The sequence below is a fragment of the Tripterygium wilfordii genome, chromosome 5 (genome assembly GCF_013401445.1).
Source record: "Tripterygium wilfordii isolate XIE 37 chromosome 5, ASM1340144v1, whole genome shotgun sequence".
Lineage (NCBI taxonomy): Eukaryota > Viridiplantae > Streptophyta > Magnoliopsida > Celastrales > Celastraceae > Tripterygium > Tripterygium wilfordii.
In genome coordinates, this window is record NC_052236.1 from 12,043,649 (window position 1) to 12,058,368 (window position 14,720).

General features: G+C 35.3%; 1 protein-coding gene and 1 long non-coding RNA gene across 2 annotated transcripts; one reads left to right on the forward strand and one right to left on the reverse strand.

Moving 5' to 3' along the window:
- Positions 1-405: 405 nt before the first annotated feature.
- Positions 406-10,810, reverse strand: LOC119998263 (DNA gyrase subunit B, chloroplastic/mitochondrial-like). The gene is made up of 21 exons (XM_038845546.1): positions 10,614-10,810; positions 10,181-10,325; positions 9,948-10,028; positions 9,708-9,821; positions 8,897-8,953; positions 8,452-8,553; positions 7,750-7,900; positions 7,549-7,625; positions 7,296-7,406; positions 6,416-6,486; positions 5,891-6,032; positions 4,414-4,512; positions 4,157-4,285; positions 3,889-4,003; positions 3,308-3,375; positions 2,303-2,416; positions 2,087-2,203; positions 1,772-1,825; positions 1,580-1,685; positions 1,217-1,347; positions 406-792 (listed from the first exon to the last, which is right to left on the reverse strand). Exons 1-21 carry the CDS (start codon positions 10,766-10,768, stop codon positions 724-726), a joined length of 2,208 nt encoding a protein of 735 aa, XP_038701474.1. The 5' UTR covers positions 10,769-10,810; the 3' UTR covers positions 406-723.
- A 1,421-nt stretch (positions 10,811-12,231) lies between these two features.
- Positions 12,232-14,224, forward strand: LOC119998936. Its single transcript, XR_005468316.1, has 3 exons — positions 12,232-12,388; positions 13,621-13,768; positions 14,028-14,224. It is a non-coding gene; the product is annotated as an uncharacterized LOC119998936 (long non-coding RNA).
- The last annotated feature ends 496 nt before the right edge of the window (positions 14,225-14,720 follow it).

The following is a 14,720-nucleotide window of genomic DNA, read 5'->3' on the forward strand; positions in this document are numbered from 1 at the left end:
ACGTGCGTGTGAACATGGATATTGCTCATAGTAAGAATCAAACTCAAGATTTCTTAGAATTCATACGGTTTGATTATAGAGAGATCCACAAATGAACGCTCAAGCCACAATATCTCAACATTAGTCTTGCTTGACAAGGCATAGGATTTGTAGTTGTGGTGGTCGAAGATTTGGTGGTTGCCACGGTATGGAAAGTAGCGAGTTGAGGCTGCTTGTGGTGGCGGTGGTGGGTGAGGGGCAGAACAGTGACAATGGCAGGCCAAGGGGACAGAGGCAGCCCCTGAGAGAGGCCAGAGGTTCATTCTAGGGTCTTTCCTGTGATTATGAGTGACCAATGTGTCAAATTGCAGAGGCCTTAAAGAATAAGACTATCAATCGATCGAACATTTTGCTAGTCATGGCAAATAATATGAATGACTGATCCTTAGGCAAAGAAATGAGAATTCACAACTCTGAAGACAGAGTATGGGGGATAACCTAAACAGACACCAACGTGAACCATGAATGGGAAATTACAGCTTCTCGTACAAGTAAATACATAACCCTTCAAAACAACATCCAAACATTTCACGCCTGCTATTACAGAAAAATTAATTGCGTGAGCAGGGGCGCTAGGTACTTTTGACAAAATGACGCCCATGAAGAACGAACCAGAGATCACAATAAGGGGTAACCCTAACATCACGCAATATAAAACTTGATCGTCCCTAAGCAACGGTACCCTCAAATATCTAGCTGATTGAGGTTGATCATGCTGGCAGCATTCTTGATAAGTTCTTTCCGGGTGTCCACCTGAAAATAAAATTTCAATGATTTATCTTATCATCCAGTAGAACGGTATGATGTGCGAGTACAAACATAAAAGAGAGTAAACGGTTGCATTTGCACTGCACTGGCAGATCAAATTTTATATAAACGAAAGTTTGCAAAGACAGAGAAAGGTAAATGAAAGTCTGCTAAAGAAAGAGAGAAGAATGCTAACCTCACTTCAGATGTATAATATTTCTCAACAACCATGAACACACGCATATAGATATATGCACTAAAAATATGTTATTTACAATTTCTCGGACCACTAAAGGTCCCAAAATTAACTCTCATCTTAAAAAAGGGGACCATAACAAACCACCAAAAATATTTTTTTATGGCAATTCATACACATATTTATGGCACAAGCACACGAAGCAAATAATTATTCTTATGCATAACTACTTACCCGGGAACCCATGAGGGACGAAAAGACAACATTTGCTTCTGCTGCATCCTCAACTCTCAACTGTTTCAGCAGCCTTCTCTCTGGATCCATTGTTGTTTCCCATAATTGTAGAGGCATCATCTCTCCTAATCCTGCATTTCACATAAACCCTAAATAAAAATATAATTTTGATAGAAAATAGGAATAATGACCACTAACTAAACTTGTAAACTTTGTTAAATTTTAAGAGTGGCACAATGCAAAGAAAATTACATCATGGATCCAAGAACAATAATACAAACATCAAGTAGATATTTTCCCTAACAAGTAACAATACATCCACCAAGGACATGCACAAACCCCAATTGGAAATGAATACCATACCTTTAAATCTCTGAATATTATACGATGCATTGTGAGGGAATGATCTCTGAAGGTTTTTCAGTTCTGCTTCATCATAACAATAATAGGCCTGCTTTCCCCTCTCAACCTAGTCAATTTAACAAATATGAGTTTTAATTTTTAAACTATTAAGATAAATATGTTCCCATCTATCTACCCCTTTTGAAAGCAAACCTTGTAAAGGGGTGGAACACCAACATAAATGTAACCTTGATCAAATAGGGCTCTCTGCAAGCAAGGAAAACTCCATCAATTTGATTATTCATTGAAAACTCACCATGCAAAACAAAAAAATTGGAGCCCTTTTTATATTTTTCCTTTGTACTTTGGGGGCAACCCCGTGGGCTTACCTTTCCAAAGAAACTTCTATTACACTCAAAAAGTAAACAAAGAAAGAACTAATCATGCATCTCAAGAAGGTTCTTATTGTGTTCTTTCGTTCTTATATGTCAAGTAATGCTGTATATAACTTTTTTAGTCATTAAATACCTGATATCTAAAGAAAAATGTCAGTAGCAGAGTTCGAATATGAGCACCATCCACATCTGCATCAGTTAAGATGATGATCTTATGGTAACGCAAAGCCTCCTCCTTAAAATCCTCACCCTAGAACCAAGAATAATTCACAAAAAGAATGAGCCGTAGAGTTCAATATAACAAAACCAGAGATTACAAGGATTTAAAGAGGAAAAAACAATTAAGTACTTTTACTCCAAGGCCAAGGCCAAGGATGAGATTTTGAATCTCTTCATTTTTGTACATTGCTGCCTCGTCCCTTCTTTCAATGTTCAAAATTTTGCCCCTCAGGGGAAGAATAGCCTGAACAACAACACATTCATAATTAATATTTCTCTAGCAAAACCATATAACTGAATAGTTTATAAAAGACTTTGCATGACCAGAAAATTGCATGATATGCAGGAACCAATCATTATCTTAGAAAATTCAATCTAATGTGACATATTAAATTTAGTTCTAGCAGCAACACTTGTGGGCATCCCACGTCTCTGGAAAAAGCGAAAGAACGATATAAAACAAGGCAGTTTGTGTCATATTTTGATACAATACGACACTAAACCAATGGAAACAACTTTCCAAGTTGATTTAAAAACTTCCTTATCTTCCCAATCTAGGCCTTCAATAGCAACTGTTAAGATTAGTTACTTTGTTATTCAACCCAATAAGTTAACTTGTTGGGTTGGAGCATTTCACATCATTTATACATATTCTAACATTCCCTTCACGTGTGGCCTGGACAATTTGATAGCCAACACTAGAACTAGTCTCACACAAGGCCCTCACTTGAGGTGACAACATACACACTCAAAGGCCTACATATGGAGCAATAACAAATGGAGTTTTAAATTGCGGAAGCTAAGGTTTGAACCCAAGACCTCCCACTCCGATACCATGTTAAGATTAGTTACTTTGTCATTCAATCCAATAAGTTAACGTGTTGGGTTGAGGCATTTCACATCATTTATACATATTCTAACAGCAACCAATAATATATTTCAACAGTAATATCCAAACAGTCGCTAAATCATTTAACCAGTATATCAATCGAAATATTAGAAACACTCTAATGTCGCAAGTGCGTCACAAGAAGTCCCTTAGCTTTCATTTAATAGTTACACGCACTTCAACTATGCAGATGGAATGACATGATCCTGTCAAATTATCATCTAGCAGCAGTGGCAAAAACATTACCTGAAAACGTCTATCCCGGCCTTGTTTGGCACTTCCACCAGCTGAATCTCCTTCAACGATAAAAATTTCTGCAAATGTTGACGACTTACAGTTTTACATGCTAGAAAGTAATAATGCAAATCATCACAAATTAGAACGCTTTTACAAAAAATTTGAAGCCAACAAACTTGGCATATCTAGTTTTGCAATATTTCTGATAGACACAATAACTTATTTTGATAAATAATGTTGTTTTTAGTGTCAGGAAGAACTCGAACCTTTCACTGTTCGGTTGTTGCAACACGAAGGACGTGCAACAAAGAAACAGTTGCTAGATGGCTAAATTTGAGAATTAACAACAATTCAATTGTACAAAAATGATTTTGAATTTCACTTTTTGCAAAGCTTAATTGTTTGCGAAAAAGTTTGATTGAAACAAGGAACTTATTGCAGCACTACGGGGTGACACAGAACCAGTTACAAGATGGCTAGATTTGTGAAATTAACGATTATTCACTTATAGAAACATGAATATGAACTTCGTTTTTCGCCTCTCAGGTTAATTTAAATTTTTATTTTCATTTTAATTCCAACTCCTATACCAGATTCTTCAGGATTTGTCGACGAGCAATCTGACAGTTTTCCTGGAAGAGACGATGATCTCAAAACACTCTTTTGTCTCACCAATTCCCTTGCTCTCTTTGCTGCCAAAGCTGCCTAAATAGAGAAAATAGAGACATAAGGAAACAGTTTGATTTCACAACTATCAAACAGCTTCCACATGAGCGTTCCTGACAAAGCACCTTTATTTGAAGTACTGAATATCAAGTCAAGAGGAAAGAAATGAGTAATTAACTATAAGAAAAGCACCTTTAGCGCATTTAGAGACTTGGAAAGGATCGAGTCAAGAACATCTGGATGCAACTCCAGGTACTCCATGAGATACTCTTGAACAGATTGATCAATCACTTTCCGTACCTCTGGATTTCCCAACCTTGTCTTTCAGTGTTAGGCAGAAAAGCAAGTAGCATAATATGTTAGCCAAAAAGGGAGAAGCAGTTACAGTGCCAGTATCAAGTTGCCAAAAAGAAGGTATTCCATGAAAATGAAAAACAAATATAGGATACCTTTGTCTGCCCTTCGAACTCTGGATTTGGAACTTTAACTGAGATAATGCATGTTAACCCCTCTCTTACATGTTCACCACTTAAATTAATTTCCTTATCCTGGAAGAAGGCAAAAAAAATTATTTATTCACGTGAATCATATCAAAATGAGTTCAGTATTGAGTCATTAGGAAACGGTTTAAGTTTTTGTTTCTTATATGTATTAGAACTCCCTACAGAAGGTAAGCACCTTGTATTTAAACCTTTGGTCCTTCATCATGCATAACATATACCAAAGAAAGAAAAGAGCGAAAGCACACCGTGCAGCGTTATTAAGTGGGCAAGCTACAGCTTGGAATATTCACCAATTTCCCCCACTGATTCCATATGAATTTTCAAGAAAATTTCTTTCGCACTAAAATCAAATGTTGTGTCCTAAGTGCCAACAGATCAAACTAAAACTCAAAGGCCCATTAGATTTTTGATAATGACATGGACTCTCTAGAATTCGTTAAGGGTGTAGCTTTGGATAGGAATGAACATCAGAGAAGAATTCACCAGACAGATTCTCTGTAGTTTCTCATATGCATTCACATAGCCAACCCCAAAAGTGTTTGGGTAAAGGCTGTGAAGATAATAATGATGATGATCTTACCGCCTCACCACCACCAATATATTAAAAGTTATAGCTAAAATCAGTGAATAGCATAATTTGATAGTTGAAGGATGCAGATAGAGGACCACCGCCAAAGGATTTTAGGTGTGCCCATGTTAGACAAGAAGAATTCAAATGGAACAAATGCAGCAACACCACTGGCTAGTCGGCAGAAAGTTAAAAGGGTAAACAACACACCCGCACACAAGGCTCCTGCAGTGGGCGAGGTCGAGACACACAAGATGTACGCAGACCTTATCCCCACATAAACTGCAATAAAAATGTTAATTTAGTTGTAGATGTAATGGAATTGCGTTTCTTGTACTTGGATGTAAACTGGCAGTAGCATTTGGTGCCTTCATTTCAATAAATATCTCTCGAACATTCAAAAAAGTGTTTGTTTTGCGTTTAGGATTTGAAATAAAGTCTATTTAAATTTATGAGATTCTTGAAATTTTGGGTTTCCTTCTTTGTATTTGTTTTCTTGGTATTTAGTTCAAAGTCCAGGGTTGCCTACGTAAACCCATCAATGAGATTATAGAGGTGTAGTGACTATAGTTGATGATTTAAGATTTATGAACTACAACTTGTAGTTTAGGAATTCAAATAATCTCTCCCCTAAATTTCTTTCCCTTTCTTCAAAATTCTCTTCTATCTCAAATCCTTCTTATATCAACCCTTCACCCTCCCAACATCAGCTTCCAACAAAAAAAGGGGTTCACAAAATCCAACATTTCTTGCATAAGACAGCATAAACAAAAATGTAAGGAGTAAGGGGAAAAGATAATCACAAATGGTTATGAGATTAGCTCAAACTCACAAATTAGACTAAAACAGGCGCACCTTGATAATTTTTGACTTCTTTGCTAGGTTATTGAGAGTTCGGGTTAACGAAGCCTTAACACCATCTATATGAGTGCCACCATCAACAGTACGTATGCTATTAGCATATCCCAGCATAGTATCAGAATATGCATCTGCACACCTAGCAAAGAATGAAAGACGAAACTCGAGTCATGGAGATATTTCAAAGGATGGTTCTCAACAAAATTTCTGACACGTAACAATTAGGGCCAACACAAAAAATATTCAGAATTTGAAATCTCTGACACATAATGATGCAATAGTTTCCCTTCTAAGAAAAAAAAAATAATGTGCGTAAGCTGCAACTTGCTATGTGAATACAATCCAGAGGTGAATTAGTATATGTGTAGATGAGCTAAAGATCCATCAGATCCCCGACGAAAAAAATGATATTTTTGTAGTGCTGTAGTGGTAAAATATCAAGCATTTGGTAAAAAAGATCTATACTATTAAGAGAGGCCAACAAAGATTCAGAAGAGGCACAGGACAGTAGAAATGATTTACCATTGGAGAGCTACATCAATTGTAATTCCAGATGCTTCTTTACTGAAGCCTACAATGTCATGAAGCGGTCTCTGTATCAAAGAAATTTCAGTTTCAATGCCATACAATATAATGCCATTCACTCTTAGTAAATGAGAAAGTAAAACATCTCTTTACCAGACGCACAGGCAAATTAATTGTATTTCCACAGGAATCTTTATATAAGTCATAAGTACAAACACCCTATGGTTGATTTCATTAAAAAATAAATAAAAGAAGACAAGGAAATGAAATCCATTCATGTCATGTGAAATACCAAAAAACTACCCATCTTAGGTTCAATTTTTTTTGAAGAATCAAACAAGAAAAATAAATGAACAAATTAGCATCTAGAATTGTATTTTATTTACTTCTGAAATGCCAGCCATTAAGCAATAATAAGTTAATAAGTCATGGCTCATACACATACCTAACTTGCACATTGATTATCACAAGAGAAATAAATGACGCATCATAAAATCCAGCCATTAGCCAATCTTTGTTGGCACCTTATAAATCACAGGCCACAAAAGTGTTTAAACTTTATATCAAAAAAATCCTGTTATCTCAATCAGTTTGCTATTTTAACAAGTACAATTTAATAACTAACCGAGGAAATTGCGAGTAAATTAGCTAATTGAGTTCAAAATAATACTTGAAAATAGAGGTTTGAAAGGATTAGTACGATGACATGAAACCGAGTAATACTGTAATGTGATTAATAAAACCAACTTAATGTCAACCCATGGTTTTACAATTCTTAGAGGAAGAAAATAAAACACAGACATTAGACAACAGCTTCCTCGCTAACAATGCTACTTCCAAAGACATAAATCACAACAAAAGTATAAAGAATTCAAACCTTGTCAGTATTTAGCCACTTCACATATTCAACCAATCCCCCGGCATAAAAATATTCATTATACTGATTTTTCTCTGGGTCAATGTCCTCCTTTTGAAGAGTGATTATAAGCTGCAAAGGTCAATCCAATAGGCTAATAGCATTAGAGCACAATGAAACAGTTAGCCTTGAACTGCGAATGACCTCCTGACTAGAAAAGGATAAAGACAAAGCAAATCTATCACGCTTGACAAACTGAAAGAAATGACTTTACCTTTGGATTTAAGAAAGCAAGCTCCCTAATTCTTCCAGAAATTGTGTTGTAATCAAACTGAATTTCGGTAGTGAATACTGCAGAAATGTAAAAAATTTGAAAAAACAAATAAAGATCTTCAAAATTAATTATCACTCAAAATTATTTAGTTTCATATGGTGATAACCACAAACATATGTGACTTTAAAAGTCACCAAAAACCTTCTTTGTCAGGCCAAAATTTGATGCTTGTTCCCTTCTGATCCTTTGATTCAGCTGGAAGCACGTTATACATTAAAGTTGTTACGGGCTTCCCACGAGAATATTTCTGTGAATACTCCATCCCATCACGCCAGACAATAATTTCTAATGCCTGCAAAACAACACAACTTTATCTTGGTCACAAAACCAACAAGTTTAGGAACAAAGATCAAGCAAGACCCGATGAAATCTGAATAAAAAAAAATTACAACGTAATTTTGCCTTTCGATTTATGATCCCGGCATGGTTAAATATGTATGAAAATAGTCCTGATTAGCGATTTTTCAGCAAACCATTTTAAAACAACTGAAATTCACAATTTCGTTTACAATTTTATAAGTGTTCTTCCAGTGTCTGTCTGTCACCTTTGCAAGAAAGAAAATAACAGACGAATAAAAAAGAAGGAAGAGGCCGGTAGCATCATAATTTGAAATATAGAATAATATCGCAACAAAAAATCATAATTTACCTGATACTGGTAAAAATTACTTATCAAAGTCATAGAGGAAAGTTTATTCGATGTTCTAGATCTAGATGTAATTGGTTTATAGCCCTGTGAAGGGTGCCCTTGACGCCTTTCTTAATTAATGCCATCTTCATCATTAAAGAAAAACTCTGAGAGGAAAATTGTCAATTAAAACCATTAAGATCAGGGGAGCAAACCTCAGATAAGGCATTAACAACTGATAAACCCACACCATGCAATCCACCAGAGACGCTATAGCCACTACTAGAACCTCCAAATTTGCCACCAGCATGTAAGACCTGCATAATATCGCAGTAGATGTCACAATGGTTAGTTGCAAATATTAATTCTATTAGCTAAAATTCAACACAAAACATTGATAAAAAGTAACATGAATTTAATGGAATGATCTAATGTGTCCCGATCCCGCCCACTGCAAAGTCTTGTGCATGGGAGTTGTTTAACCTTTTATTCATGTCTCCCTTTAGCTCTATAATTTACTGTCAAGAATTTATGTTGTTCAAATATTCAAGGTTCTTGAATTTCAATCACAAGGATAATTTAAATTAAAATGAATGTCCTTCAAAAATATTTAGCTCCAAGTCATTATGTAAAGGTCTGTTTGCCATCAAACTACAATACCGTTAAAACTGTCTCCAAGGAAGATTTCTTTGTCACTGGATGCAAGTCGGTAGGAATCTGCAATGTCCAAGCATAAAAAAAGAAGCATGTTAAATAGTAGTAAGACTTGCCAAAAACTGGCATGGTTATTAAGTAAATTACCATAAAGTACAAAGTAGAACAACCACACCCATAATATGTTCAGAACTACATAAGTACACAGAAAAAGGCGCCGAAGCCAGGAAACAGCGTGGGGTAACTCGTTGTCAAATGTTTTTTAAGGAACCCGGTCATATATGGAGGAAAACTTTACAATGATTTCCTCTAGACCGTCTTATCATGGTTGTTGCTCAATACTTAAGTCTTCCCCACTCCCCAGTACCATTATGAAGGGCTGTAAGGTTTATTTTACACTGAAGTTGAACACAGTGTACCATAAAGCACAATTCGCCCCGTATTCAACAAAGCTTAATGTCAGGATTTGTCATGTAAAACTCCATTTCCTGAGTACTAGAATGTGGAAATCAAATTGAGAAAAAATCGTAGCAGTAGCACTATAGCATATTCCATTTGCAATACGCAATGTAAAAATAGGGGTTAAGTTGAACCCAATTTAAGTAATATCACAAGAATATAGGGAATGAGGACGAGGTTTGATAATCAAATAAATATAAATATGAGGTGAGAAGCTTTTTCTTAAAAAAAAAAAATAAAGAGCATTCTGCATCTACATGTGAAAATAAAAATCCAAATGGCTTTATCTTTATCCCGCCACATCCAAAACAAAATATGTTAACTGTTACAGTAAAAATTAATCAAAGATTATTCCTACCCCACGTCCATTGTCAACAATGCTCACAGAGCCATCTGAATGTAAGACAACATTTATTCTTGAAGCATATCCAGCTTGAGCCTCATCAACGGCATTATCCAATATTTCATAAACCTAAAGATAAGGTAGAAAAATCAATACGTGCATGAATAACTTTAAATTTTGATGTTAACCATAACAATCAAGAATTACAATAGCCGGAGTTATATAAATCAAATCTAGTTTAAATAACGAAGTTACCAAATGATGCAAACCACGGGGTCCCGTGCTACCAATATACATTCCTGGCCTTTTCCTAACAGGATCCAGTCCCTCCAGCACCTAATTGTATCGAAAACCATGATGCCAAAAAAAACACACATACTAAAATTCAAATTCGAAGCGAGGTTCAATGAATTGCTTTAAATTATTCTTCGGCACATAAACTATGTAAGATATTTGAAGAGTGCGGTATAATATCCATTAAACTTCACCTGGATTTGCTCAGACCCATATGACTTTGAGCTCGAACTCTCTTTAAAAGCTTCAGTTGCGATGCTAGATGACATGAATGCCCTAGCCGGAGACACATTTCGAACTAATAATTGAGTGTAAACCCTCTTCAGTGGATAATTCGTCCTGCAAAACCGTTTATAAAGTACTCATCCCAGCATTACCCTCAAAACCCGAATGTTTCATGAAGGATACAATAGAAAACATGCACCGCTATAACAAATTCTACAATTTTCATTCGAACAAAAAGTACCGTAAAAAATATGGAAAATAAAATTTTCAGTATAATGACACCCACTATCAAAAAGAAACTAAAAACACAACAATCCATGCAAAATCTCGCCTATTTACAAGCGTTTTCTCCCGAAACAAACAGAAAATGAAAGAAAAATAAACAAGACAGGTAGAGAGAACCTTCGAGTGGAAACGACGGAAGGGCGACATAGAAAAGTGAGAGAAGAGTGCGAATGAAGGAATCGAGCAGGAGAAGGAGAATGAGAGGACATGAGGAGCACGCGAAGGGGAAGAAGATGAGAAGAGTGAGGTCTCAATCTCGAAATAAGCGCCATGAAGTTTGGGAGTTTCGATTTTGACTGTAAAAACAGGATAAACCCTCCTTTCTTAAACCCTACCCTCGCCAACGCAAGTTTTGAAAATTATTTTTTTACAATAAATTTTTAAAAAATTTCTATAATTATTTTATAAAAATTATTAATTTATCCATTAAATAATATCTCGATTAATTAATAAATTTTATGCTCGCAAGGTGTTAATTTATAGAGGTTTAATTATAAATAATATATATGACCAAAATATGTTTTTTCTCACCTGAAAATGACACCATACAACCTTATTCTTTTAACATCTTATATGAGTCGAGACTAAGGCTATCAAGCCCACAAGCACGAAAATTTATTACCTGACGATACAAGCTTGTCCTTTGGACATCCGGTATGAGTTTAGATTTTTTCACATAATGACATGATAAGTTGAGCTCAAGCTGATTCCTAGTAAAAATCGAACTCTTGATTATCTTCCGAGTCCAGATTGTTTGGTCTTAGAAAAATTTACTATTAAATTATCACTCAAATACTTATTAGAAATGTTTTTAATAATATGTTTTGGCAAGTGTAAAAGTGTTTAGAATCTTTAGATAATAAGTCAATTTACATATATTTTTTAACTTAAAATACATATTTTTTATATTCCAAAAACATTTTTTGTCTCATTTATCCAATGTCCTAAGAACACGGGATAACATTTTCCTATACTAATTTAGTTATAACGATTAAACTAGCATACGGAATAAATGGGTAAGTCAAAAATTAGAGCATCAAACACCACCTAGATCTACCATTTTTGGTTATGATATATTTAACGGTTGCACTTATAATATCTCAAAACTAATTATATATATGTTCGTTTGATAGAGTTTATATTTAGAAAATATGAGTTAGTTGATAAGATCTGAAATAAATTTTATGGTGTTTGATGATATTTTTAAAGCTGAGGGTTAGTTTATGCTTCATGCGTCATTATCAAAATAAATTCATTGTTGAAAGCTATATTTTTCTAAATATAGCTATACAAAACAAAACAAATTAAAAAAATTAAAAACGTATTTTGTCGTTATTGTGGAAAAATTATTTGTGAAACAAAATATTGAGAGCGCAAATTTATTTACAAGATTAACTATAAATAGTCATGGAAAAGATTATTTCGATCACCATTTTGATAACGTGAAATTCATTCAACTGTCCATTGAACAACTAAATGATAAATCCATAACCATATGAAAGACTCCGCAATCTTATGGACTAGTTGAGATTTGATTGAAATTATGTGCGGAAAATTAACACATAGTGTCATTTGCACATGTAAATTTATATTTTCAAAGTCATATTGTAATTTTAGACTTATCAATTCCAAAGGGAAAAAAAATATGACAACGTACTTTATCTTTTTTCATTTTTGTAAGAAACTGAAATAATATTTTTAGAGAATATTATTTTCCACGTGACCCTTCCTCCAAATAAGCGACGGTGAAAGATTGACGTTGGAGCACCTATGTAACTATGTTAACCTCCTGTGGCTCTGATAACGAATTTGCCGCCGTGCAGTTTCAGTTGCTATGCCGTTGTAGGCCTGTGAAAGATCAAGGAAGCACAACCATAAACTAGGGTTTCGAGGTAAGCGAGTGTTACCAATGCTATGCGCTTGCTGTATTCAATCTCGTATCTTTTTTTCCTGGTGTATGGATAGCTAATTAGATATGAGGAATCGGGGGTTTAGATAGTGATCAGTGAATGTTCGATGAAATGTCTGTAAGAGATATTTCCTTCATATGTGGATTAAAATGTGCTGGTGGTTCTCTTTATGCGGTTTTCTGCTCAAAATGTATGTTAAGTTCCCAAATTCGGTTAAATTTAGTGTTGTTACAGTGATTTTTTTTTTCTGTATCTTTTTAAGATAATTTGTAATGTTGTCAGACATCTGGGTCGAATTTCATTTTTCTCTTTTTTTTTCTTGTTAATTTCCCACAAGAAATTACGTATTGCTGAAGCTCTTTGAAGGGTTGAGCTGCAAACATGAATACAGCTGATACAGACATTGCCAGCTAGTCCAGAGTTAGTTTGGTTTTTACTTCAGCCCTGGGTTTATTTTTTGGTGACAATCAGGATTGCTTAGTCATTTTTAGGGTCATGCTGCCAACCCTTCAAGCCATAACCTTAGACAAACATGAGTTCGATTGATATGGATATTGGTTACCTTTGAGAATGTGCTTAGGTGGGAGCACCATTCCCTTTGATAATTTGTCCCACGTTGTCGAATTTTCCTTTACAACTCTCATATTTTGCGCGTTGTTCATTTGATGGTTTTTCTCATTATTACTACTTTGTTGACAGATTTAGATCAAAATTAGTGTTAGGCTGTATTCGTGTTTTTTATATATTGTATGACCATTATCATGCTTTATATCTCCTTGTTGCTTCATGTTGTTAATATTTTCTTCTCCCCTCCCCCTCACTCCCGCTTTTTTTGTTAGTCACTTACTCTGAGAGAGCGTTATCAAGCACATTTGCCTCCTTATTTGTTCCTGTTGTCAATACTAGGTAATGCACGGGCGGACATATTATGCCTTAGCCTCATGTACTTGATTTAGGTTGCAGGTCATCGCGGACTGTATTGGCCTTAGTTATCCTTTTTTTTATTGTTCAACTTTCTTTCCTTTTTTTTGGGGGGGGGGGGGGGGAGGGTGTGGAGGGAAATGGTGAATTTAAATTCACATGGTGAGGAGCTCTTGTGCAATCCTTTAGTAGCTTCCTTTCTCTTTCTACAGTTTCTCACCCTTCAACATAGCACATACAATATAATTTATTTGGGGAAACTAATTCCTGAACCGTGTTTTCTCTGATTGCAGAGCTAAGATCTAATCATAACGAACGATGCCGCACAGAACCCGGCCTATGACTGCACTTTTGGTTTTCACAGGACTTAATGCAGTTTTAGTGTCTACCATTGGTCCAGTGTATGATTTTGTGTGCTTCCTTCCTTACTGGGAAAGACGGGTAAATTGTCTTTCTTTTCTACTGGAGTATGTGTTCTCAAACGTTGCTAATAATTCGAGGGATGAACTGTGAATTGTCAGCATTAGTCTATATGGTTTCTAATTGCTTAACTTGTGCCTAATGAATTTTATATCTGTATCTGGACTTTTGCAACATAAAATGTATTTGTTTAAGTTGTTTGCTTTGATAGACTGATTTGACAGTATTTTTGGCTATTACTCCCTATGTGCTCAATGCTTACCCTGAATCTCTTTTTCAGAGAGAACATTTTCAACAGGATCGCAAAGCTGCTTTAGGAAATGGTTCTCCACCCACGCTGAAGAGTACTTGAGGTCAGAATATTCAAGTCAACAGCACTTTTAGCACATTTGTATTGTATCTTGATATGTGGTAGCTGTTTTCCTTACGAGTATTGAGGGAAACGTAAGTTTGAATATAAGAATATCTTCGTGTCTACTTATGAATTGTTGAATCATGGCCGTCGATTTTAGGAATTGATATATGTGAGATGTTGTGCCAAAGATTTTGTGGAAATGGTTTACATATCACAACTCACAATTTCCCATTCTAAAAAAGCTTTATAAACCACGTATCGCAGAATATTGACTTGTATCACTGGTGAATCCTCCTGGTATAGCTGAAGATATAGACGTTACATGGAAGTGAAATAATTGTTTTGGGTTTAAAGCTTTCGGTGTCTGTATGACTCTGCAAATATGATGTATTACACCCTACCTGCAACCAGTACCAATGATAGTTTCACCAGTGGTGTCTTTACAGTTATATGGGTTTGGTAAAGCACATGTGTACTCATGATAATAACTTGATTTGGTATCTCAGCGAAGTTGGCATGAAGCTATGTGGGGGTTGGTGTTTACACTCACTCAGCTGTCCAGCGGGCATATTTGGCTAGGTGGTTCCTTGGTTATCAAAAAAAAGAAGGTAATGATGT